This window comes from Trematosphaeria pertusa (genome assembly GCF_010094035.1).
Source record: "Trematosphaeria pertusa strain CBS 122368 unplaced genomic scaffold BU26scaffold_3, whole genome shotgun sequence".
NCBI classification, from domain to species: Eukaryota; Fungi; Ascomycota; class Dothideomycetes; order Pleosporales; family Trematosphaeriaceae; genus Trematosphaeria; species Trematosphaeria pertusa.
Window position 1 is genome coordinate 926,194 of NW_022987214.1, and position 21,159 is coordinate 947,352.

The window sequence follows — 21,159 nt, forward strand, 5'->3', positions numbered from 1 at the left end:
CGCCTATGTATGGGAATGCTGGCGGTGTCGGCGCCCGCGCCCTGAGCTGTCCGCGCTTGCTGGATGACGAAATTCCGGCTCCTGGCCTTGCTGTGGCGCACCCGACGGAAGCAGAAAGGGCGGCTGTGCGTAGCGTGGAAGCTTGGCCGGCTGCGGAGGCAGGTACGTCGGCTTGACGTCAAGCGAGTTGGGGGCTGTCTGAAGGTGAAGGACGCCAAACAACGGGGTCCGGAGAGGTGCGAGAGGAAGAGCACGAGAGCGCGGGGAGGCGACGCTTTTTCTTCTCTCTGCAGCGTGCATGCATCGGCCGACCTCAACCGTGGCTCGGAGGTATCGTGAAGCATCCACAAGTGCCCGAATCCGCTGACACATCCGCGCTCTTCCGCACTGAGCGCACACTACTCTGCACCTTCACAAGCAGAAGCTCAGTGAAGCTTTTCCAAGCCTGTCAATGCAGGCCCCAATCCCGCTGCGAGCAAATCGGCAGCGCGCAGATCCACCGCTTACTGCACCTCGATTTCTACCATTACTGCTGATGGGGACAGCCAACAAGCCCGCCTGCGATGACTGATCTTCATGCAGCATTACGAGCAAGCAGGGCGCTTTCAACAACCCGGCTTCGCCTACCAGGTTTTTGCTGTCCGGTAGATGGATAATGCAGATTGTCAAATTCGACCAGGTTACTCGCCTTGCTCAACGCCTCTGTGCCCCCGTGCCGCAAATTAGCCACAACAACGACGGAGGATCTTGACTCTGCCACCTGTCGCTCGTCGCATGATACAGGGTTGAGGCCCCGTATGAACGAATGATCTCTGAAATGAAGGCCTGGCTATAACAACCTGAGACGATCCCCTGCTTACATCTCCGTCATACCTACGGACAACCTACTGGTATTCTGGATATTCGTACGCGACGTCATCAGCGGTTCCAAAGCCACCCCAGTGCTCGAACTCGTCTGCGAAACGAATTGCTGCTTTGAGGTAATATTGCGACTCGTCACCCCACGTCTCTGCCGCCACCTTCATTGATCGCAGCGCTGTTGTTGTTAGTCGGGAGACGCAATGCAGGCACGCGACTTACCCTTGACGAAGTGCGCGTCCAGAGCGTGAGGAGACTTGAGCGCCTTGTCTACTACGAATTTCCAGTCCCGCCCCTTGGGATCATAGTCCTCTATGGCGCCGAGCTTGATCTCGGGGCGAACTTGGGCGATGTACACGGCGAGCGTGAATAGCCACCACTGCCGCACGAGGTTCATGTGGAACTTGGCGGGAATCAGTGGCAACAGGATCCGAACGGCATGGGACGAGGTCAACAGGTGGACGAGGAAGAAATCAAAACTCGACTTATCCGGCGGCTCCGTACCCATGAGAATGGCGACCGCTGTGTGTTGCGATTCTTCGAACTGCTTCTTAGGATTTGGCAGCTCCCACGCATTCCAGTACTCAAGGAAGGCATCCTCTCTTTTCGCAAGCACTTTCGAGATGTCGCCGCTTCGATGGTCGTAGAGCCCGTTAAATCTCTTGTCCTCCCTTACCCTGTGTAGTATATCGAGCAGCGACGTCGAAGGGTGCGGGCTAGGCTTCGTGTAAGATGTATCGTCGACGTATTTATGAAGGGAGCTGTAAAAGCAGGCTCCGTGTGCTAGAGCCTCAATCGCGACAGTTCTCGAATTGAGCTCGTACGCGTATCCGAGGTGGATGAGCGGATGGCCAACTGGAGGGGTGTAAGCGTCGAACAAATGGATGAAAAGCGCGCACGTACGCCCTGAGACTAGCCCATTGATGAGGGGCTCTTTTCCTTCGAATATATATTCGTCTAGGAGCAGCTTCCAGTCGTACCGTTTTGAGACCAGCTGATCCTCAAAGAAGTCTACGAAAGCCCGCTGGTACCTGCAGATTGTCAGCAAATTCCATCGCGTCTTGCCAGCCAACGTACTCTCGCTTCCCCAAAAAGTCTCTCCAATCATCCTTTGATATCTCTCCGGGGGAGTCGTGCCATGGCTCAAGCTCCTCCGACTCCTTCTCGTATATCTCGTTCAAGTGTTCATGCGTTCCTCCGAGGATGTAAGCCGAGCCCAGAATCTATGGAGCAAGCTTAGCAGCTACAGCCAACAATACATTGAGTCCGCCTACGTGTGGAGCGTGGTTGTGAAATCGGAGGTCATGATATATGATGGAATGGTTTGCATGGTTTGCTTTGAGGAGGTGCTTCAATGTCCGCGGACGCTTTTCCGCCGCCGTTTCGACGTCGTGGATTTCGACCGAGGGAAGCTCAATTGATGGGTAGTGTCTATTGTCGGGGCTGAAGAAAGAAGGTAACTTGAACGAGGGTAGGCTGAACATTTTCTGCGGTTTGTGTGGTGTGGAAGAGCAAGTGTTGAGCTGCGGGGAAGCTCGACGAGATGCTTTGACCTTTTCCTGTTCGGGGTGACGTGATGCGGGCGGGCTTCGGCGCGCCTGGCTGGCCGGCAACAATTGCCGCGAACGCCAACTTCATACATAATCTCTTTTAGTAGAAAGCAGACCAGGCCGGGAGGAGACATTATTGTCAGAATCACATCGCAGCTGTCTGTCTCTGATGCGCACATTGAGCGGGAAGTCAGGGCAGGTCACTTCTCGCCCTATGATAAGAGCTGAGAATCATAATAGTAGCTGAGCGGATCATGAGAAGCTGAAAGTAAATGCGACATTTAAGCCTAAGGTAGCCTATGTCACCTTCTCAGCACACATATCTTGCCATTTCCAAAGCCAACACAGCCCCCGAGCCTGCTTCGCGCCGAGGGTATATCGCTTAGTACTCGCCCTCCTCGACGCCCTCATCAATCGAGTCGCTCGCAACCTCCTCGTAATCCTTCTCTAACGCAGCAAGATCCTCACGAGCCTCAGAGAACTCGCCTTCTTCCATACCCTCGCCGACGTACCAGTGGACGAATGCACGCTTGGAGTACATGAGATCGAACTTGTGGTCAAGGCGAGACCAAGCCTCAGCGATGGCAGTGGTATTGCTGAGCATGGAAACGCTTCGGTCGACGGCGGCAAGCTCGCTTCCGGGAGGGCTGATGGGCCTAGAAGGATTAGCAATAAGCCAGAGAGGCGTGAAAAGTGACTCACTTGGTGTAGTTGATGCCGAGCTTGAAGCCAGTAGGGCACCACTCGACCAGGTTGAAAGAGGCCTTCGCCTTGAGCGCTCCAGCCGCAGCCGTGCAGTCCCGAGGAACAATATCGCCGCGGTACAGGAGAGCGACGGCCATGTACTTGCCGTTGCGCGGATCGCAGACCACCATCTGGTTGTTCGGTTCGAAGCCTTTCATGATCAGCATCAATTCATTGGGGCGGCACAAGTGTACAATCAAAACAGAAGTGATGCGCAAACTTACACTGGAACGTCAAGTCGGAGACCTTGAAGCTCTCGTGCGAGCTCTTCTTGGCCGAGATGACGGGTGCGTAGCTAATGAGAGGATAGTGGATACGTGGGTATGGGACGAGGTTAGTCTGGAACTCGTTCAAGTCCACATTTAGAGCGCCATCGAATCGCAGGCTGGACGTAATGGAGCTGACAACCTGAGCAATCAGACGGTTGAGGTGCTCATAGTTGGGGCGAGGAATATCCAGGCTGCGACGGCAGATATCGTACACGGCTTCGTTGTCCACGAGGAAGGTGCAGTCGGAGTTCTCGATGGTGCTGTGGGTAGAGAGGACAGCGTTGTACGGCTCGACGACGGACGTAGAGACGCGGGGAGCAGGGTACACCGCAAACTCGAGCTTGCACTTCTTGCCATAGTCGGTAGAGAGACGCTCAAGGAGCAGAGCTCCGAATCCAGATCCGGTTCCACCACCGAACGAATGGAAGATGAGGAAGCCTTGGAGCGAGGAGCAGTTGTCTGCAAATCGATTAGCGAACCATGCGGTTCCATGAATGAGTCCGATCTCACCAGCAACGCGTCGGATGCGGTCAATGACGCTGTCAACCATCTCCTTGCCAATAGTGTAGTGGCCGCGGGCATAGTTATTGGCAGCATCCTCCTTGCCGCTGATCAAGAGCTCGGGATGGAACAGTTGACGATAGTTGCCGGTGCGGATCTCGTCAACGGGCTATATCATGTTAGTACGTGGCAATTGATGCAAGCACAGCACATACAGAGGGGTCGAGGTCGACGAAGATGGAGCGCGGCACGTATTTCCCGCTGCCGGTCTCCGTGAAGAAGGTTTCGTACGACCCTCCCTCAGCAAGATCCGTTGCGTCCGGGTCGGGACGTCCATCGGCCTTCAAGCCATGCTCCAGCAGGTATCTGTGACGCCGTCAGCGTGTTCGATGCGCGTAGGGGTGGAGCGGCCGTTCGTACAGTTCCCAGGCACTGTTACCGAGCTGGACACCGGCCTGGCCGATGTGGAGGTGGCAGATCTGTAGTTCACATGTTTAGTCGACTGCTCGCTGATACGCATTACGTGTCCAAGAAGATACAGAAAGGTGGAGGGATGCGTATATCATCCTCTTGACCTCCGGCCAGGAGCAGGAACCCAGGCGGCCCCCGGAGTCTTCCCCCATACTCGTGCCGAGAGGCGTAGGGGATGGCGGGGCGCATTGACGCGCTGCGCGACAAACAAACGGGCTCCTACAGGGTATACGTACCTCTCCTCGCATGGTGATGGCTCTCGAACGCTGTATCAAACAGACTGGAGAAGAGGGTCAGAATCGAAAGGGTTGTCGTTAGTCGTGAACGAGCGGTGTGTAGCTGTCGGCTTGGTGGGGTCTGTTTATTATTCGGGAAAGTGCGTGGCGTCGCGCATGGACCAGCGCGGAAGGGGCAGCCCACACGTGATTGGACCCTTTTTATCCGCAGACGTTCGCTCAGGCACCGACACAACAGCAAGACCAGATCCGAACTCTTTTGTGGAAAGTCCTTTGTCATTCCGTCGAAATGACTCGGCTAGTAATTCTAGAATTGTTTGAAGCTATTAAGCCATTCGGAGGCGACAATCATAGCCCAAGTGTTTGAGACCAAACGCTAATAGACACAAGCTCCTCCACCACCACCCTGGCGGATACCCGAAGCGCCTTCAAATGCCGCATGAGAAAAACAGATATATACAAGGAAACTTTTGACTTCAGTCTAATCAGTGAAGACGCCTCATCTCCAAGGTGTCAGTCTGGGCTCGGTGCGGTGCGCTGAAAGTCCGATCCGTGTCTGCAGTGTTCGGCAGCGCACCAGAAGACTGCGGGGGCCGCGATTCATCCGTGCTCATCCTCATTGCCCTTGGACTAACGAGGCCAGAGCGAGGATCTAATTTGCCTTTGCTCTCGGAGGAGTCGTAGCCGCTCTCTGGAATGCCTACCATACCAGTCTCCTCATCCCGGTGGCGGCTGCGGCCAAAGAAGCGATTCTTGTGACTGCTGCGCTCGCGGGCTTGAGTACTGTCCGTGTTGGTACGCTGAAGGCGGCCAAACTGACGACTAGGCCTGTCGGCGACCGAAGTGGACCGACCGGTATCTTGAGACGCGCGAGCACGGTCCTGTGAGTGCCGAGAGGGTGAAGTGACTCTTACGACAGTGGCTCTGCTTCGGTCCTGAGATTCTCGGTCGTCAAAGACATCGCCAGGCATGTCACCAGCGGAGTAATCCCTCATGCCCAAGGAGAAGTCAACGCGACGGCCCATGGCCGCCATGGACTCGCCGCGGCCTCGCCCACCAGCGCGGAGTATCGAGGCATGACGTTGGGCCGGCACGCTACCAGTGGCACCATCTGATGGCGGAGGCACAAGAGGCTCATCCTGAGGCTGCTGGTGGAGCATGCCTCCCGGGTTGTCCGGCGTTCCATTGTGGCCCACGCCAGGCGTAGCAGTGTGGGGAAGATTCTGGAGGTAAACGGGGAATGATTCCTTCTGACCAGGGAAGCGCATCCGCGGTCCTTCGATGCCGGATTCCTGCATAGCGATCATAAGAGCGCAGATGAATTTGTTCCGGCGCTGAAGACGAAGAAGTTCGTTCTGCCAATTGGATTTGTAGAAGAAAACGACGTTCAGCGTAAGAGAGTGCACCTCCTTCACTTCCCTCAGCTCGGTGAGGATGTTGGTTTGATACTCTCGCTTCTCTGCTCTGACGAACTCCAGCAGACGTTGGCGAAGTTGGTCAATTTGGTCAAGGGTAGTGCCAAATTTGATGATGACAGGCACGGCTTCCGCAAGCGCTCCGGAACGTCGCTGATTGAGGATGAAAAGAGTGTTCAGGTAGCTGTTCGGTGCCTGCACGACATGGCCTTCCATCTTCTTGAATTCGGTGTAGAGCAAGGCGATTTCTTTTACGAAATAGTCGTCACCGAGTCCGAGAGCGCCAGTATTACCATAGACACCAACGCGATCGCCCACATCGAAAGGATGCTTTACGAACACGAAAATGACGGACTGTAAGAACTCTTGAGCAGTAGCCGAGAAGAGCCAGGACAAGGCTAGGACCGTGGATCCGGCAGATGTAAGAACGCCAGCGGCTGAAGTAGAGATGAGTGAGATGAAGACGAGTATGGTGATAACCAAAACGATGAACATGAAGACATCATCGAGCTTGCTGACCACAGAATCCAAGTCCTTCAAAGAGGCGGTAATGGACTTTCGCTCTCGGCCAATCTCCACGCACACAGCCTCCAACTCTTCCATGGAAATGTCCCCGTTCATGTCTTTGTCAAACATTGAGAACGCAGCTTCGGCTTCGGAATCGTTGTCGAAGGCATTCTTAAGATCCTCCGAATGGACAGTCTCCGTCTCTTCCCGAGCAAAGGTCCGATACAATCGGCGCGCAAGCACCTGGCTTCCGTTGGTGCTGCCGAGGAGAGCGAGGACGACCTGGTGAGGATGAGAGCTTTGAGTAACCTGACGACCCGTGAAGTCTCCAGCAACCTTTCCCGCGATATCTCCGAATTTACTGAAAGCTTCCTTTGTATTCTTCTGGGCTTCCTTGACGAACTGACCGGGCGTGCGGGCACCGGATGCCGGGCCGCTCTTCGATTCGAATTCAGAATCCTCCATAGTGATCTTCTCCTTTGAGAATTTGTACAGCTTGGCCAGACTGCCAATCTGGAATTTGTTCAGCTCGATCCGGTCGGCATACGTCCGAAGGTGAAAGCTGATGGCAATGAGCTGGATAATGATTTTCTCCACGAAGTTGAGGACCACCCCCACGAACAGAGTTATGAGAACTTTGTTCATGACAGACTCCCAATGCCTGGTGGATTTGTCTCCATTGAGGTGGTGATTCTTCATGGTGGGGAGGAAGGAGATCTCGATAGCGAGCCACCAGAAGAACAGAGTGGCGGGAAGCTCAAGCTGCTTTCCCATATCCCTCCACTTCTTGCTATTATTAGTGAAGAGGCTAGACACGACACCAATAGGCCATGGCAAGCACTTGGCCAACAGTCGACCAGCCCAGAGGGTCAGCCAGACAATCTCAAGCCAGATGCAGAACCAGATGAGCTTAACGCCTCCAACGGTAGCGTTCTGGAACAAGAAGGCACCAAGGAGCAGCGGAATGAGAATGATGAGAACCAGCGGCGTAATGTAGGTGAAATATCGGACGAGGAAGCTCGAATTGTGGACCTTCTTGAAGAACTTGGAGAGGCTCGTGGAGGGGTTCTCGGGCGGCTTGTAGAGGGCCGTCTTCTCGTGCAATGGGTTTGTAGCTTGATCGAACTCGTCGACGGGGTCCTGCCTACGTGTCCTCTCTCGACGAACGGACCGCGACTGCGATTGCTCCCTATTCAGCTCCTCCTGATTCGAGATGGCCCGTTCCACCTGAAGCATAGCGAGATCGTCGTCGAGCCTGCTTGCCTGCTCTCGCGTCTGCGAGGGCGATTGGAGGGACCCTGGTGCGCCGAGATGGACCGTGTCGACCGTCAAGTGGCTTCCTGCCCGAGGTCTGCCTTGTCCAATTCCTAGGCCAGGTCCAGGCCCCGCATAAGAGTCCTGCTGGCTTGAATCTTCCCCAACATATGTGCCATCGTCGTCCGAAGACCTCTGGTGTGTCGCCGTATGCATGTTGTTGTGCATCGCGTACGTGGGCTCGGGCCGCTCATGATTTGGCGTGCTCATGATGGCTTGTTCGTGATATCCGACCAGCGGTCACACAAGGTGATGGCCGTCAGGTCCCAATATCTTCGTGAGATAGCCGTCCGAGAAGACCTAGTACGGAGTAGCCGATGACGTCGTGGTCCGCGTCCCAATTGCAATTGAGGGCAATCGATATAAGGGGAAAAAAATTTAGGTAGCGAGCGACGGGTGTGGAAGGGTGCAAATGAGTTGAAGAAATGGAAGAGCGGCGGGGCACCGGGACGGTGGACGGGGATGGACAAAGAAATGGGGTTGTGGTGTTGGTCGGCGTTGGACGGTTGCCAAATATTAGGAGCGCCTGCGACCCAGCGCCCGCGATTATCTTGGGGAAGAGAGGTGATCACCGATGCTCATAATTTCGCGTATTCGCGGCCTGGGTGGAGGATAGCCACCGAAAATATGGGTCGCTGGAATTGACAAGTCACGGGCCGACGTCGATGGCGCCAAAATGGTGGGACCGGCTTGCGCTGTTGGGAACACTCCGCCAGTCCGTTTCCACCGTAAAAGGATTTTCTCCCCGCCCCTCGCACATGCAGCTGCTCTAGCATACCTTTTGTGTAGCAGCTAGCCGCGGTAGGACGCTACAGTGTTTGGTTCGCTGTCGGGAACAAGCCTGCCAACCGCGACGGGTTTTCGCGTGCAACGTCATCCTATGCAGGTCCCAAAGCCCGCAAACCACGGCATTCCGATAAACCGTCCAATTCGCAGTCAGCACCAATGCCCTTGCAGGAGGCGTGCCGCCTTGAAAAGGAGGCGCATTCTTGCCATCTCGCGCTTCTGCTGGCACACTTGTCGCGGACGGCCATTCGGCCAGCATCCCTTTTGAACCGTATCCTTATCGCGAGCCGATGTTTCAAACGGTCCGTGGCTTGCGGCAAAGGCGTAAGCGGCCGATCCCCCAAAGGAGGGCCGCCCCTGAATGTCTCGGCGTTTTGAATTTGGGTCCTGCGTGGGGGTTCCTCGCGATCGAGACGACGACTACGTTGTCTCCACCATGTCTCCAGAGCTTCGCAACCCCCGGCCGCTCCCTGCCCCCGATTTTCTCTCCACAAATCGATCTGATCTGATCTGATCTCTCTGAGCTTTTCAGAATATCATTGTGACCATAATAGAACCCTATCGACACGTCTCTTCACCGGTCGGACTTCCACGGTTACAGCGGCTCGGAACAACGTGCCGCAAGAGATGAGAGGGCGCTCTCTGCCTTCAGATGGTCTGGCAACGGATCGGCTGGTGGAAAGTATACGAGTCCCTGTGACGAAGGCTGCCCCGCCGAGAGACCCCTAGACTTCCAGTGTCTGGAATGTGGAGAACGATGCCGAACACTTCCGCTCGTTGTGGCCTCTTCTTGTTCCCCTCACGTCGCTTGGGAATCAACGTCGAGATTAGGTAGCGGCTTTCTTTCTTGCAATGCCCGTGGGGAAGGGCATTTGCCTCGGTGAGACAGTCGCGCTCCAAGATCCGCCTCCGCTCATAGGCGTATTATTGTGGAATCACCTTCTTGACCTCTGAAGGCTCGTAGGTGAAGGCAGCATTGTAAGCCCAAGTCAGGATAGTCTTCTTTTTGGGCACTTCTTGCAATAGTGTCACTGGGTATGTCTTCTGGCTATTCGCTTCTCACGCCTAGCTTCTCATGCGGACATTCTTCTCAAAGTCAGATTCTCCTTTTATTAGTCTTTCGCTCCTGTGCCACGCGACGAGCTCAGGCCTCGCATCCCCGAAGGAGATAGATGCACTTGCTGGAGTTATGCTAGAATTCTAGTTCAGCAAAACTAGAATACCTAGGTAGGTCCCTTAGAATTTAGTCAAAAGAGCTCACCGGGTCGACGGCGCGCTCGTAATGCGCGCCTGTACCCGACTGCTACCACTTTGATCCATAGACTAGTCCAGCAATTACAGTCTGTTTGATCAGAGTCCATTCTCCCGTCTGATCTGAGGTCAGATCCAGTAGGAGTTGCTGGAGCCAGCAGAGTGCGGACCAGGTCTTTCCCCCTGGCCAGTGCTTCCTTCCCATTAAGCAATCCTAGAGAACACTGTCAAGAGGAGGTCGGAAGCCCCCAAACCCATCCGAGTGTCGCTATGCAGGACACCAGTCGGTTCCTTCCTGCCCCGCGTTGATGCGGTGAAGGCATTCCGGCTCGGTGAAGGCACGGCTGCATCCGTTTGCGCGCAGTTGTCTCACCGTCAACGGCAAGAGCGCGCAGCACGGACGTCATCGTCAACAGATAAATATCCGCCGCCTGAGTTTCTTGTATCTCAACACTAATTTAACACCGTCGACCTCGTCAACGCCCGTCCAAACGCCCCTCAGCGCCCAATCAACACCGACGCAACCTACCAACACCATGTCCTCCGCCGACAACGCTAAGGATGCTGTAAGTCATCCGTTCCCTATCCTCATCATCCGTCTCTTGACCGCCTTATCAGCAATTCCACTTACACCTGCAGAAGGTCCTGGATAAGCTGCAGACGGAACCGCTCAGCATCACCACCGAGGACGCTCGCCGTCTGAGCGAGAACTACGAGGCTCGAGACGAGCGGTCGGCCAAGATCATCTCCGCCGTGGAGTCTCTGGCGGTCGCCGCGCAGGACGTTCACGAGCAAGTGCCGCAGCTCGGCCAGGGGCCTCAGACCTCCATTCTGACCGTCGTCAATGACCTGAAGGCCGCTGTGGATACCAATCCTAAGGACGTTACGCCTGAGGTCCTCAAGACTACCCAGGGCATTGTCAGCAGTAAGTGTCTCCCAGTCCCCTCGATCTGGCCACCGCCCGGCCCGGGTCCGCTTTGTTTTTACACCTTTGATGCAATGAAGCTGCTGCTTACACATTCTATTTCAGTGATGCAGCGTGCAGTCGGCCAAACCAACGCACCCCACCCCGAACTCGAAGCTGAGCTCCAGCGGGAATTCGCTAAGATCGAACCCAAAGTCGAGCAGGGCACCGTCACCAAGGAGGAAGCCGACTATCTACACTCCCTGGAGGCCCGCGCTCACGGCCACACTGAGAAGGGAGGTCTGACTGCCCACGCCCAATCTGTTGCCGCGAAGCGTAGCCGCGCCCTCTCTTTGAGTGACAACACCAACAGCCAAAGCTCCGTTAACGCCACCGTCAAGGCTACCTCTCCCGTCGGCAAGGGCCTCGCTCCCGAGGAGCAATCTCACCGCGACAAGGAGACAAACCTCAAGATGGCTGAGCTCACCATTGGATCCAAGATCGAGAACGAGCCGGAGCACATCACCAAGGACGAGGCGGCGTACGTTCAGAGCCGCGAGCACCGCGCCCATGGCCACGTCAAAAAGGGCAGCGTCGCCGCTGAAGCCCTCCACTTCGCCGACAAGAACCCGACTGTAGAGGCAAACTAGGGTAGCGATGGTTATGGGATACACGAGCCCGGAGGCTTCCAGGCCCTGTTCAGATCATGATGATGGTGGACGTGGACATGGGTATGGAAAGGTTAGACGAATCATGGAGATATGAGGCTCTTTGGCCGCTGATCATGAAGCAACGATAATGAACATCATGTACCCAATGGAATTCGCTTGTTGTTGCGAGGTGCCGATGAACCACTGCCTGGATCATAGTGAAATCTCAATGAAGTGCTTTTGACTGCCTTTTCTCAGCCCACTCTATCCTGAGCAGAGTCGCATATGCTCGCAAATCCGCCTGTACTATCCAGTGGTGGTGAACATGACAAGTAAAGGACGCCAGAGAGCACGGCGAGGAGTCGGTATTCGCTGAACGTATGAATTCTATCTATGGTATCTCCCCGGTCCTATACACAAGCCAATCACACGGTGACGCCATCCAATCCATAAGCCTTCCTCAAGGTACAGGCCGATCTAACCAAGCTCATTTAATCTCCGTCTTAGCCAGTGCATCGGCCAGCTCATCGACCTTCTTATCCTTCTCCTGCGGCACGTTCTCCTCCTCAGCTTCTTGAGCAGCAATAAGCTCCCTCGCTGCCTTCTCCTCAACCTCTACTCCCTCTTCCTCTCCCTCCTCCTCACTAGCCCTCTTGAGCTCCTCCTCCTCTTCTTCTTCCTCCTCCTCCTCGCTCTCCAACTCATCCAGGTCGTCGAGACCCCAGTACTCGTCATCCTCCTCATCATCGACTCTAGCAGCATCTTTACGCTCCTCAAGCACTTCGCGGAGTTTCTGGATCGCTGCGTCGTCTTCGTCAAACTTGTTACCGTTGAGCTCGACACGACGGAGAGCGGGCAACTTGGTGTGTGCTTCTGCGAGTCCGGCGATGCCTTTGCTGTTGATGTCGTTGTACTGGAGGCGGAGCACTTCCAGCTTGGAGTTTTTCCCCTTCTGTAGAGCCGTAGCGAGCGCGATTCCCCCGCGGCCGCTAAGCAAGCAGTCGCCAACGCCGAGCTCTTTCAGCTCGGTCCAGCCGCCAACGACGTTGCTCAGGGCTTTCGCGCCGGTTGCGGTGAACGTGTTATCTTGCAGGTCGAGAACCTCGATCTTGGAGGCATGGGAGAGACCGTTGGAAAGGAGGTGCGTTATGCCTTCTTGTCGGATGCCGTTTTGGACCATCTTGACTTCTTTTACGCCCTTATGCGCGGCGTAAGTTTTCGCCCAGGCGGCCATACTGCCGTTCTCCAGACGGTTGCGACCGCAGATTACGGTCTCGAGGTCGGGGACGTCTTTACCGTCCTTCTTGGCAGCCTCTTTCTTCTCAGCGAGCGTTGTAAGGGCATCGGCGATGAGGACACCAGCGGCGGGGCCGAGCCCATTGTTGTTGAGAATCAGGTGGCGGAGCGGAACGTGCTGCGAGAGAAAGTCAACGAGCGGCGCCTGGGTGTTTAGGCCGAAGGCGTTGTCAGATAGGTTGACGGTATACAGCTCAGGCAGCGTGAGAAGGGAGGTAAGAAGATGAGACAGCGCAGGCGGGATTTCGGAGAGCAGTCGTCCGGTAAAGACATCGGCGAAGTTTGCGACCTACAAAGCCATCTGTTAGCCCGCGAGAGTCGAGTGATGCGTTGTCACGGCGGGTAAACAAACCTGCAACTTCTTCTTCGTCTCCAGCACCTTCGCCAGCGCCTCGCTCGCCCCTATCCCTAGTGTGTTACCCAGAAAATGGACTTCCTCCACCTCGTCATTCTCCTTCAGCCCCTTGATATGCGGCTCAATGTCCTCGGCGGTTGTGAGCTTGAGGCCCTTGCCTTCGAGCGAGAAGATCTTGGACGGAGACATCGCGTGCAAAATACAGTGATGTCACGAGGAATAAGAATACCGGCGTTCGAGCAAGAGAACAAGAGAGGAAAGGATGTGTGCGCGCGTGGTGCTTGCTGGCTGGCGGGTATGCAAGAATTGTTGTTTTGCTGTGTTATGCGTGGTGGAGTCTAGTTGCACGCGCCACGCGGTCGGATCCTTGCAAGTCTGTGGCGCGGTCGGTCCGCGGGAGTGCCAAGGCCGAGCTTGATGACATGAGCGAAATGTTCCTCAAGAATTGCTAAGCAGAAAAAAGACCACCCGCAGCTCCAATACCACGGCAATGGGTTCAGGACAGTCAAGTGGGTTGCGCGATGTCTTTGCGACAGCCCTAGGCTAATTGGATGACAGCACCGGCACCTCCGCCGACGGCCGCCAACATGGGTGCAGACCTCAAGACCTCTTCCGACACGCCCGCGAAACCAAAGGTATCGAGTCCGTTCCTAGCGTGTGGACAGAGAATTAACATCCTATGGCAGCCTTGTTGCGTTTGCACCGACGAAAAAGCCAAGCGCGACGAGTGCATGCTCTTCTCCAGCTCGAACAACGCCCAAGAAGAGTGTGCCGACCTCGTAACGAAGTACAAAGACTGCATGGCTGGGTACGGATTCAAGATATGATACGAGTCCGTGGTGGAACTGGTGTACTATAACTGCCAACGGGAGGCATGTACAATACACAGCATGGGACGGCGTCGGGCATTGCGGGAGCACTAGACGTGGTTATATGTATGCCATACTTGTACATGAATGGAACCTGAATCTTCCCTCCAACGTCCGGTAAGAAATGGGTATCTGTAACTTAAAAAATGCCTGGTAATCGAAAACGTGAAGCATCGCCCTTTCCTTTACTGCGTCTTGCTCTTCGCCTTTGTGCTAGCCTTCCCCAAAAGCTCACTCTTCCACAAGAGCGTCCATAGGCACCAAAGATAACAGATACCGAACCCGCCAGCGCCGAGGATGGCATTTGCCACAACCCACATATCTGGTTTGCTGCTCGGTGGGGAAACGAACGCTTCCACGGCGTGCCAACCAACGATGCCCACATAGATGTTCAAGTGAAGGATCTTCGTTAAAAGACCGAGTCCGCCCGAGGCTCCCTCGTGGTATGCGGAGAAGGACACCGGAGGTAGTCCGAGGAGGTATGCCCATAGGAGCGACAAGACAAAGTAAGGCACTCTCAGCTCATCCCTCTTCAGCAATGGAAACATGGTCCAGACCCCGAGCATGTTAGCGAGTCCAACCCATGCGCGAATCGAAGGTAGAAGGCCGTTATGTCCGCTCAACAGGACCGTCATTGGGAGCAGTGGGAGCAAAACGTTCTTTTCGTGAACCTGGTATGAGCAGAGGAAGAACGCCCAGGATGTGGCCGCCAGGGCAAGAGGCATAAGCTCTTTCTTCGGCTTTAAAAAAATGATGAGACATGGCGGGCCAATCGCAGCAGTCGTAGCGATGAGCGCGGCTCGTTGAAGAAAAGGGGTCGGATACTGGTGGAGCTTATAAAAGGTATGGATCGCGCACCAGATGTTGGCGACCTTGTCTTCGAACAGTCCTCGAGCGAACGGGAAGATCCGGTGCACTGACTGCGCTAGTTGTAGAATGGTGGGGTAGTACCAAGCCTCGTCGTGCAACTGGATTGGAAAAGAGGCAAGAACCGGCGGTAACGGGAGATCTCTCTGAGGAACACCCTTGTACGTATCGTATACAATGCCAAGGAGGAAAGGTAAATAGAGCAAGGCGAAGGAAGCGACCGTGACTAAGGCGATCGTCAGAAGCCTAAGGAGGTTGATCTTTGGGAAGACGCATATCCCAAGGAGGTACGCAAAGACAGCCGGAGCGTAGAACAAGGCCATCTGCTTGAAGCCAAGCGCGCCAACGAAGAAGACGCAGCTCCACAAGTACCGCTTCGCCAGCATACTAGACATGCTTGCGAGAGTAAGGCCAAGCATAGCCGTATTATATTGAAAGTGACCGTGGTCGATGAGCATAGTCGCAGGTTGCATCAGGATTGCGACCAGAGCAATGGATGCTTCCCACACATTCACCCCCTCGGCCCGAGAAAACCGGCGGAGGAAGATAATTACTGCCGGGATGTATGTGAGGTACTCGGTGATGAAAACAGTGGCTCGCATGTATATCTTCAGCGACGGGTCGTCGAGCGCTCGCGATTCGTCGAGGGCAAACCATTCTGGGTTGATGGCAGAGCCACTGAAGGAAATTAGCAATGCTTTTGGATAGTAGAAGATAAAACATACATGACTCCTAGCAGCCAGCTGTGGTATGCAGTCATAGGAGGATAGTCTAGGCCCCACCATTCCAAATCGTAGAAGTACCACAGCGAGACTGGAAGGTGCTTCGTGAGTTCCATCCAATGTCGCTGAGCTTCAAAGTCCCCGTGCATTGGTGGCGATTGAAACCCAGAGTATTCCCACAGTCCGGTAGTCCATCGAAAGAGGCCAGCAGCCATGAGGATCAGAGGTATCGTGACCCATTGCGATACTGTGCCTTTTGCAGGCCAAAGGAACGCAACGAGCGGGAATGCGGGCTTTCGAGCATTGGTGCTCTGATCTAGGTCGAGTGTGCCGTGTGTGACGTGAGCGAGCGAGCCTTCCTCGATCTTCCTCCGCCGGCGCGGCTTATGGCTCTGGGGGGAAGCCATGATTGCGAATTTCTTCGCGGCGAGCATCGAGGCCGCGTCTCGGTCGACGTTTACCTTCTGGCGCTAGTGCCCAATAGGGGCTCGCGCGCCGGCAATTCCACGGTTCACACCGCCTTGGGAGCTTGGACCACCCCCACCGAAATTTTCAAAAGCGAACTTTTCTCCCGCCTCGCTCTTTCCTCTCCACCCGCCACCACTTCTTTTCCACACCGGCACCCTTTCTCTCGAGCACCAGTTCGAGACATCCTTTGTGGGCTTTCGAGGGCTACTGAGGGCTACTGAGGGCTTTGCACGAGAGTACTACTCTCCAAACTACCAGAAACTATCAAGTCAGTGGGCACTGAGGCACATTTTCCTTCACACACACATTCAGAGGTACCATCTGTCGTTCGCCAGAGACGACAAGATTCATCAGAGGGCTTTTCGCTACTGAGGGCTTTTATCCTGTCTTCTCGGCATTTGTGGGAACACGCTGCCCCGAGGCCATCCTTCTGTGGGCTCTGTGGGCTTTTCGTGGGCTTGAGGGATTTCCGCTTCGTGCGGTCTCGAGAGATACCAGTGGGCTTTTCGCAGTCTGAGACATCCAAGAAGCGGGCTATCAGCGCAGCATGATCTCCTCGAGATCTGCGCGCCGGCGACGGGACTATTCTCGTCCATCCTCTTTTCCTTCCTGTCATTCCCTCGTTGCCAAGGAGCAACCTCCTGCATGCGCCATACTGATACATCCCAGAACTAGACTCCATCAGTCACCATGTCGAAGACGAAGATCGCCAAGCCCTCCAAGAAGGACTCAAAGAAGTCCGAACTCTCCGCCGTTAAGGAGGGTCGCGTCACCAAGCCTGCTCAGACCCCAAAGGCGAAGAGTAAGGAGATTGCCAAGTCCGCTGCTACAAGCCATGGCGCCGGCAAGGAGCTGAAGAAGTCGAAAAAGGCCAAGAAGGAACCTACTCCCGAGCCGGAGTCCGAGTCTGAGTCCGAGCCTGAGCCCGAGACCAGCGAGAGCGAGAGCGAGGCGGATAGCGACAGCTCCTCTGCAAGCAGCAGCGAAGACGAGGAAGTCGAGACAAAGGCTCCTGTTAACGGCAAGGCCAACGTCGTTGCTAAGGCCGCTGCCAAAGCCGACAACTCGAGCTCTGCTTCTTCGGACAGCAGCGATGAGGAGAGCGAGAGTGAGAGCGAGGAAGAGGCTGCCGCTCCCAAGGCAAACGGCATGAAGGTTAAGGACAGCGCAGCCAAAGCCACAACGGCTGAGGTAAGTGCTCTATCGTATCACCGATTTGTGTCCATACTGACCACGTAGACCTCCGATGAGGACTCTGCTTCTGACGACTCGGAGTCCGATTCCGACGATTCCGACTCTTCGGCTAGTGAGAGCGAGGAGGAAGAGACTGAGGCTCCTTCTAAGAAGCGCAAGGCAGAAGCCGCCGCTGAGCCCGCCGTCAAGAAGACTAAGACCGAGGCTGCCGACGAAGGCATCAAGAACCTATTCGTCGGAAACCTGAGCTGGAACATTGATGAGGAGTGGCTTGCTCGTGAGTTCGAGGGGTTCGGAGAGATTGTTGGCTGCCGCATTATCACCGACCGCGAGTCCGGTCGTCCCAAGGGGTAGGTTTGCTCCCATCTCTTCACAATAGCGATACTAACTAGAACAGCTTCGGCTACGTTGAATTTGCCTCCGCTGCGTCCGCCAAGAAAGCCAAGGATGAGATGCACCAACAAGAACTTGATGGACGTGCTTTGAACATTGACTTCAGCACCCCCCGTCAGGACAAGCAGAACCCGAGGGACAAGCAAAATGACCGCGCGAAGCGTTTCGGCGATAAGCGAAGCGAACCTAACAACACTCTGTTCATCGGCAACCTCTCCTTCGACTCCACCAATGACTCTATCCATGAGATCTTCAGTGCGCACGGCGAGATCACGCGCGTCTCCCTTCCAACCGACAGGGAGAGCGGAAATCCAAAGGGCTTCGGCTACGTTGACTTCGCTACCGTTGATGAGGCCAAGGCTGCTTTGGAAGCACTGAACGGCGCTGACGTCGACGGCCGCCCCATCCGCATTGACTTCGCGGCGCCTCGTGACAACAACGGTGGCGGCGGACGAGGTGGCTTCGGTGGTCGTGGCGGCCGTGGAGGCTTCGGAGACCGTGGTGGTCGTGGAGGTGGCTTTGGCGGGCGAGGTGGCGGTCGTGGTGGCGGTCGCGGAGGTGCTCGAGGAGGCCGCGGGGGTTTCTCCACCAACCGTGGAGGCTTCGGCGACTTCAAGGGCTCGAAGGTCACTTTCTAGATGTCTTCTCTCAAGGTGTCGCCATTGGGGCTAAGATCTATCATGCCTTGATCTCTGATGGTAAGTAATGGGTCGCATATGAACCAGCTGTTGTAAGATCCCCCGATCTGGAGGCTGTTGGTTCTGGATGATCACTGATGCGGAGATTATCTCTTTGCTCATCATTCGCTTTGGCGTAGTAGGCCTTCAAAAGTAGTGTGTTTTCTTTCCTTTTCGCGTCTCATCCACTGGCCGGGTAGGCTTACAAATAGGCACCACCTGTCTCTGTAGTGTATCACATCTGCGTTCATAGTCATCCATCCTTGTCAATGTGACTGACTTCGATTGTGTGCCATGCTCGCCCTCTAAGTCAAAGAGATCTCCACTCAAGAATGCCGGATTGCTCAAGAGATGAACGTACGTTGAGCACTAGGCTAGAATGAGACTGGCGTGTGGGTTCTTCAACCCCACCCGGAATGTACGCAACTTCGACACCCTTCGCGGTCCCATACTGAGTATGCCTACGTCTACTCTCTCGTACAGCATGTGGCCTACCATGATACCTTGATACATCTCGCGACTCCGTCCATTGTGCGGTCTCGCGATCTACTGCTGCGCACCAACTTCCGCGTCTTGCGAGCTCCGTCACTCGGCATGTCATACAATTGTCGGGCCTAGGACCGTGGCATTGAAGATTCGCCGGCCGCGCTTCCTTCTGCGGCATCGGATAAGCGGTTGCCGAGCTTCTTAGATGCAACAGCCACCGCCACAGCCTGGGGAGCTAGGCGCCATGAGAGTCGGCTCATCTGTCCATCAGGCTGAGCATAGAAAGTCTCACAAGAAATGAAACATCACACCATGAAAGGACGACTGGGTTTTTCAGCGACGATTGTTGCCAAGTATCATATGAAGAGTTCACTTCTCCCACAAACACTACTACGTTGGAACCACACAAGCCGGAAGGTATGCTAAGGACCCCGGCGTTATTTCTCTTGCCTCCACTAACTCTGAAAAGATGCCCGCCAATCCGACCTCTCCTCAACCACTCTACGAATATGAACCGCTTAACAGCGCCAGCTCAATCCGCTTGATCAAGATTCACGGCGTTGATGACGGCAAGATATCATATTCCCTAGTACAAGCAGAGCTCCGATCTGCACCTCCATACATTGCTCTATCCTACGTCTGGGGCTGTCCATCCATTAATCATCATGTCTGTGTTTCCGGCAAGCAGCTAGGTATTACAGTCACTGCAATCGGCATTGAAGGATACGCTCAGATTCCTAGACGAAGAATTTGCGGCTATTGATCCGGACACACCAGAAATATCCGGTCCAGATGAACCGCTTATCTGGGCAGACGCCATCTGCATCAACCAGGACGCCCCGGAAAAGAATGTACAGGTCCCACTCATGACCGATATATACTCCAAGGCAGCCCTTGTAGTCACATACATGGGGCCAGAGGAAGAGGATTCTCGAGCTGGCTTTGAGCTTCTAGCCAAGTTAGCGAGGTTCTACGCCATCCGGAGAAAGGGCTCGTTCACCATGCTCCATAACTACGATCTCGAGTACCTCGAGCTACCTTCATCAGACCATCCTAGCTGGCACGCAATCAGGAAAATATTCCGACGGCCATGGTCCAGCAGGGCTTGGATTGTACAGGAATTCGTCGCTAACCTGTCCATTGTATTGGTATGCGGAGGGTTCAGGATGGAGGAGTGGGTACTTTACCAAATAGTAGACTTGGCTCTCGAGGGCTCCCTTCCCGAAGAATGCATATTCAGCTACACGGAACGAGATTTGGAGGGAAAGTTCGCTAGTCAAGGCTCCGGAGTGGACCGTATTCATACACTCGGCTCACTTCGCAGCTATTACCTTACGGAAAAGGGTTTCAATCAGTCTCTCTGGCAGCTACTCAGGACGTGTCATCAGTGGGATTGTGGTGACCCGAGAGACAAGGTCTTTGCATTTCTCAATCTCGCTACCGACTGCGATGCGCTTAATATCTGTCCCGATTATTCAGACTCCACAACCGTCAAGGACCTCTACACCACGACTGCCGTCAGAATACTCGAAAACGATACCACGATTGATCTTTTCAGCAGCATAGCTGTGTCCAAACGTATCCCTCTTCCGAGCTGGGCGCCCGACTGGTCGTACTGTCCTGCTGAAATCGCTCTTCCGCTTATCCGCCACGCTGAATCCCCAAGCGAAGGACTCTACTGCGCCAGCGCAGACCTAGCGTCGGAGGTCTCGTTCGACGAAAGCTATGCGCAGCTGACTACGAAGGGTTCTATAATCGATCAGCTTGCCGTTGTGTCAGATAATTACATCCCACTCGTGGCCGGGTTCTTCTCCCCTCAGTGGGACGAAAAGATGCGTCCGCTACTCGCGCAAGAATTTCAGACCATATGGACCGCAGTCATTTGTGCTGGAAACCAGATCTATGGGGACCAAGGTGGATTCATGAACGCTTTCTGGAGGACACTCATCACCAACGTCACGCATGAGGATAAAGAAGCAACATCAGAGTACGAGCTACATTCTGACGCCTACACTATGGAACTTGAACACATGGACCAGCCTTCCGACGCCCGCACACGACGCATGGCCTGCGAGTTCGCAAAAGCAATAGAGCTTGCGTTTAGTGGAACCTCCATTGGCGTTACCAAGCGAGGGTACATTTGTCGGGTACCAGAGGGAGTACATGCGAACGACACGGTTGCCGTGTTGCGAGGTGGATGTGTCCCGTTCGTTCTACGCCCGGAAGGGGACGGAATACTTAAGATCCTTGGGGAGGCGTATGTGCATGGCTTGATGAAAGGAGAGGCTTTGCAGTTCAGTGATCTGTCCGACGAGATACGTTTGGTTTGAAGGGCTGGTAAGTGGGAACTCCGCTTAAAAATGCTGACCCTAATCC

General features: G+C 54.9%; 9 protein-coding genes across 9 annotated transcripts; 4 read left to right on the forward strand and 5 right to left on the reverse strand.

Annotated features, from left to right (window-relative positions):
- Positions 1-628: 628 nt before the first annotated feature.
- BU26DRAFT_587846 (uncharacterized protein) lies at positions 629-2,342 on the reverse strand (the record flags this gene model as incomplete). Its single annotated transcript, XM_033834701.1, has 5 exons — positions 629-1,036; positions 1,081-1,713; positions 1,762-1,889; positions 1,936-2,081; positions 2,133-2,342. 5 exons carry the CDS (start codon positions 2,340-2,342, stop codon positions 885-887), a joined length of 1,269 nt encoding a protein of 422 aa, XP_033688063.1. The 3' UTR covers positions 629-884.
- Positions 2,343-2,755: 413 nt separating this feature from the next.
- On the reverse strand, positions 2,756-4,698 carry BU26DRAFT_515440 (tubulin-domain-containing protein). The gene is made up of 7 exons (XM_033828067.1): positions 4,630-4,698; positions 4,343-4,401; positions 4,138-4,288; positions 3,932-4,091; positions 3,377-3,880; positions 3,111-3,303; positions 2,756-3,064 (listed from the first exon to the last, which is right to left on the reverse strand). The coding sequence occupies exons 1-7, from the start codon at positions 4,639-4,641 to the stop codon at positions 2,791-2,793; spliced, it is 1,353 nt and encodes a 450-aa protein (XP_033688064.1). The 5' UTR covers positions 4,642-4,698; the 3' UTR covers positions 2,756-2,790.
- A 192-nt stretch (positions 4,699-4,890) lies between these two features.
- Positions 4,891-8,452, reverse strand: BU26DRAFT_515441 (uncharacterized protein). Its single transcript, XM_033828068.1, has one exon. It carries the CDS (start codon positions 8,073-8,075, stop codon positions 5,115-5,117), a length of 2,961 nt encoding a protein of 986 aa, XP_033688065.1. The 5' UTR covers positions 8,076-8,452; the 3' UTR covers positions 4,891-5,114.
- Positions 8,453-10,204: 1,752 nt separating this feature from the next.
- On the forward strand, positions 10,205-11,651 carry BU26DRAFT_449534 (uncharacterized protein). The gene is made up of 3 exons (XM_033824713.1): positions 10,205-10,468; positions 10,521-10,827; positions 10,933-11,651. The coding sequence occupies exons 1-3, from the start codon at positions 10,439-10,441 to the stop codon at positions 11,454-11,456; spliced, it is 861 nt and encodes a 286-aa protein (XP_033688066.1). The 5' UTR covers positions 10,205-10,438; the 3' UTR covers positions 11,457-11,651.
- A 168-nt stretch (positions 11,652-11,819) lies between these two features.
- On the reverse strand, positions 11,820-13,645 carry BU26DRAFT_449537 (RNI-like protein). Its single transcript, XM_033824714.1, has 2 exons — positions 13,105-13,645; positions 11,820-13,041 (listed from the first exon to the last, which is right to left on the reverse strand). The coding sequence occupies exons 1-2, from the start codon at positions 13,294-13,296 to the stop codon at positions 11,944-11,946; spliced, it is 1,290 nt and encodes a 429-aa protein (XP_033688067.1). The 5' UTR covers positions 13,297-13,645; the 3' UTR covers positions 11,820-11,943.
- A 10-nt stretch (positions 13,646-13,655) lies between these two features.
- BU26DRAFT_515444 (uncharacterized protein) lies at positions 13,656-14,135 on the forward strand. The gene has a single exon (XM_033828069.1). The coding sequence runs from the start codon at positions 13,695-13,697 to the stop codon at positions 13,932-13,934; it is 240 nt and encodes a 79-aa protein (XP_033688068.1). The 5' UTR covers positions 13,656-13,694; the 3' UTR covers positions 13,935-14,135.
- BU26DRAFT_515445 (glycosyltransferase family 57 protein) lies at positions 13,846-15,982 on the reverse strand. Its single transcript, XM_033828070.1, has 2 exons — positions 15,569-15,982; positions 13,846-15,521 (listed from the first exon to the last, which is right to left on the reverse strand). The coding sequence occupies exons 1-2, from the start codon at positions 15,970-15,972 to the stop codon at positions 14,162-14,164; spliced, it is 1,764 nt and encodes a 587-aa protein (XP_033688069.1). The 5' UTR covers positions 15,973-15,982; the 3' UTR covers positions 13,846-14,161.
- A 582-nt stretch (positions 15,983-16,564) lies between these two features.
- BU26DRAFT_214129 (RNA-binding domain-containing protein) lies at positions 16,565-18,351 on the forward strand. Its single transcript, XM_033820685.1, has 3 exons — positions 16,565-17,224; positions 17,273-17,577; positions 17,625-18,351. The coding sequence occupies exons 1-3, from the start codon at positions 16,724-16,726 to the stop codon at positions 18,256-18,258; spliced, it is 1,440 nt and encodes a 479-aa protein (XP_033688070.1). The 5' UTR covers positions 16,565-16,723; the 3' UTR covers positions 18,259-18,351.
- A 389-nt stretch (positions 18,352-18,740) lies between these two features.
- On the forward strand, positions 18,741-21,113 carry BU26DRAFT_547654 (uncharacterized protein; the record flags this gene model as incomplete). Its single annotated transcript, XM_033831896.1, has 3 exons — positions 18,741-19,200; positions 19,253-19,450; positions 19,485-21,113. Exons 1-3 carry the CDS (start codon positions 19,081-19,083, stop codon positions 21,111-21,113), a joined length of 1,947 nt encoding a protein of 648 aa, XP_033688071.1. The 5' UTR covers positions 18,741-19,080.
- Positions 21,114-21,159: the final 46 nt, after the last annotated feature.

Bases quoted from the DNA above. Each gene is read 5' to 3' on its own strand.
- BU26DRAFT_515445 (XM_033828070.1), bottom strand. From the start codon at position 15,972: ATGGCTTCCCCCCAGAGCCATAAGCCGCGCCGGCGGAGGAAGATCGAG. The intron at 15,522-15,568 runs GTATGTTTTATC...AATTTCCTTCAG, and splicing joins AGCTGGCTGCTAGGAGTCAT to TGGCTCTGCCATCAACCCAG.
- BU26DRAFT_515444 (XM_033828069.1), top strand. From the start codon at position 13,695: ATGGGTGCAGACCTCAAGACCTCTTCCGACACGCCCGCGAAACCAAAG.
- BU26DRAFT_515440 (XM_033828067.1), bottom strand. The intron at 4,092-4,137 runs GTATGTGCTGTG...AACATGATATAG, and splicing joins TCGTCGACCTCGACCCCTCT to CCCGTTGACGAGATCCGCAC. The intron at 3,304-3,376 runs GTAAGTTTGCGC...TGATCATGAAAG, and splicing joins CTCCGACTTGACGTTCCAGT to GCTTCGAACCGAACAACCAG.
- BU26DRAFT_449534 (XM_033824713.1), top strand. From the start codon at position 10,439: ATGTCCTCCGCCGACAACGCTAAGGATGCT. The intron at 10,469-10,520 runs GTAAGTCATCCG...CCGCCTTATCAG, and splicing joins CCGACAACGCTAAGGATGCT to CAATTCCACTTACACCTGCA. The intron at 10,828-10,932 runs GTAAGTGTCTCC...ATTCTATTTCAG, and splicing joins TACCCAGGGCATTGTCAGCA to TGATGCAGCGTGCAGTCGGC.
- BU26DRAFT_214129 (XM_033820685.1), top strand. From the start codon at position 16,724: ATGTCGAAGACGAAGATCGCCAAGCCCTCCAAGAAGGACTCAAAGAAG. The intron at 17,225-17,272 runs GTAAGTGCTCTA...CTGACCACGTAG, and splicing joins CCAAAGCCACAACGGCTGAG to ACCTCCGATGAGGACTCTGC. The intron at 17,578-17,624 runs GTAGGTTTGCTC...TAACTAGAACAG, and splicing joins GAGTCCGGTCGTCCCAAGGG to CTTCGGCTACGTTGAATTTG.
- BU26DRAFT_515441 (XM_033828068.1), bottom strand. From the start codon at position 8,075: ATGAGCACGCCAAATCATGAGCGGCCCGAGCCCACGTACGCGATGCAC.
- BU26DRAFT_449537 (XM_033824714.1), bottom strand. From the start codon at position 13,296: ATGTCTCCGTCCAAGATCTTCTCGCTCGAAGGCAAGGGCCTCAAGCTC. The intron at 13,042-13,104 runs GTTTGTTTACCC...ATGGCTTTGTAG, and splicing joins AGACGAAGAAGAAGTTGCAG to GTCGCAAACTTCGCCGATGT.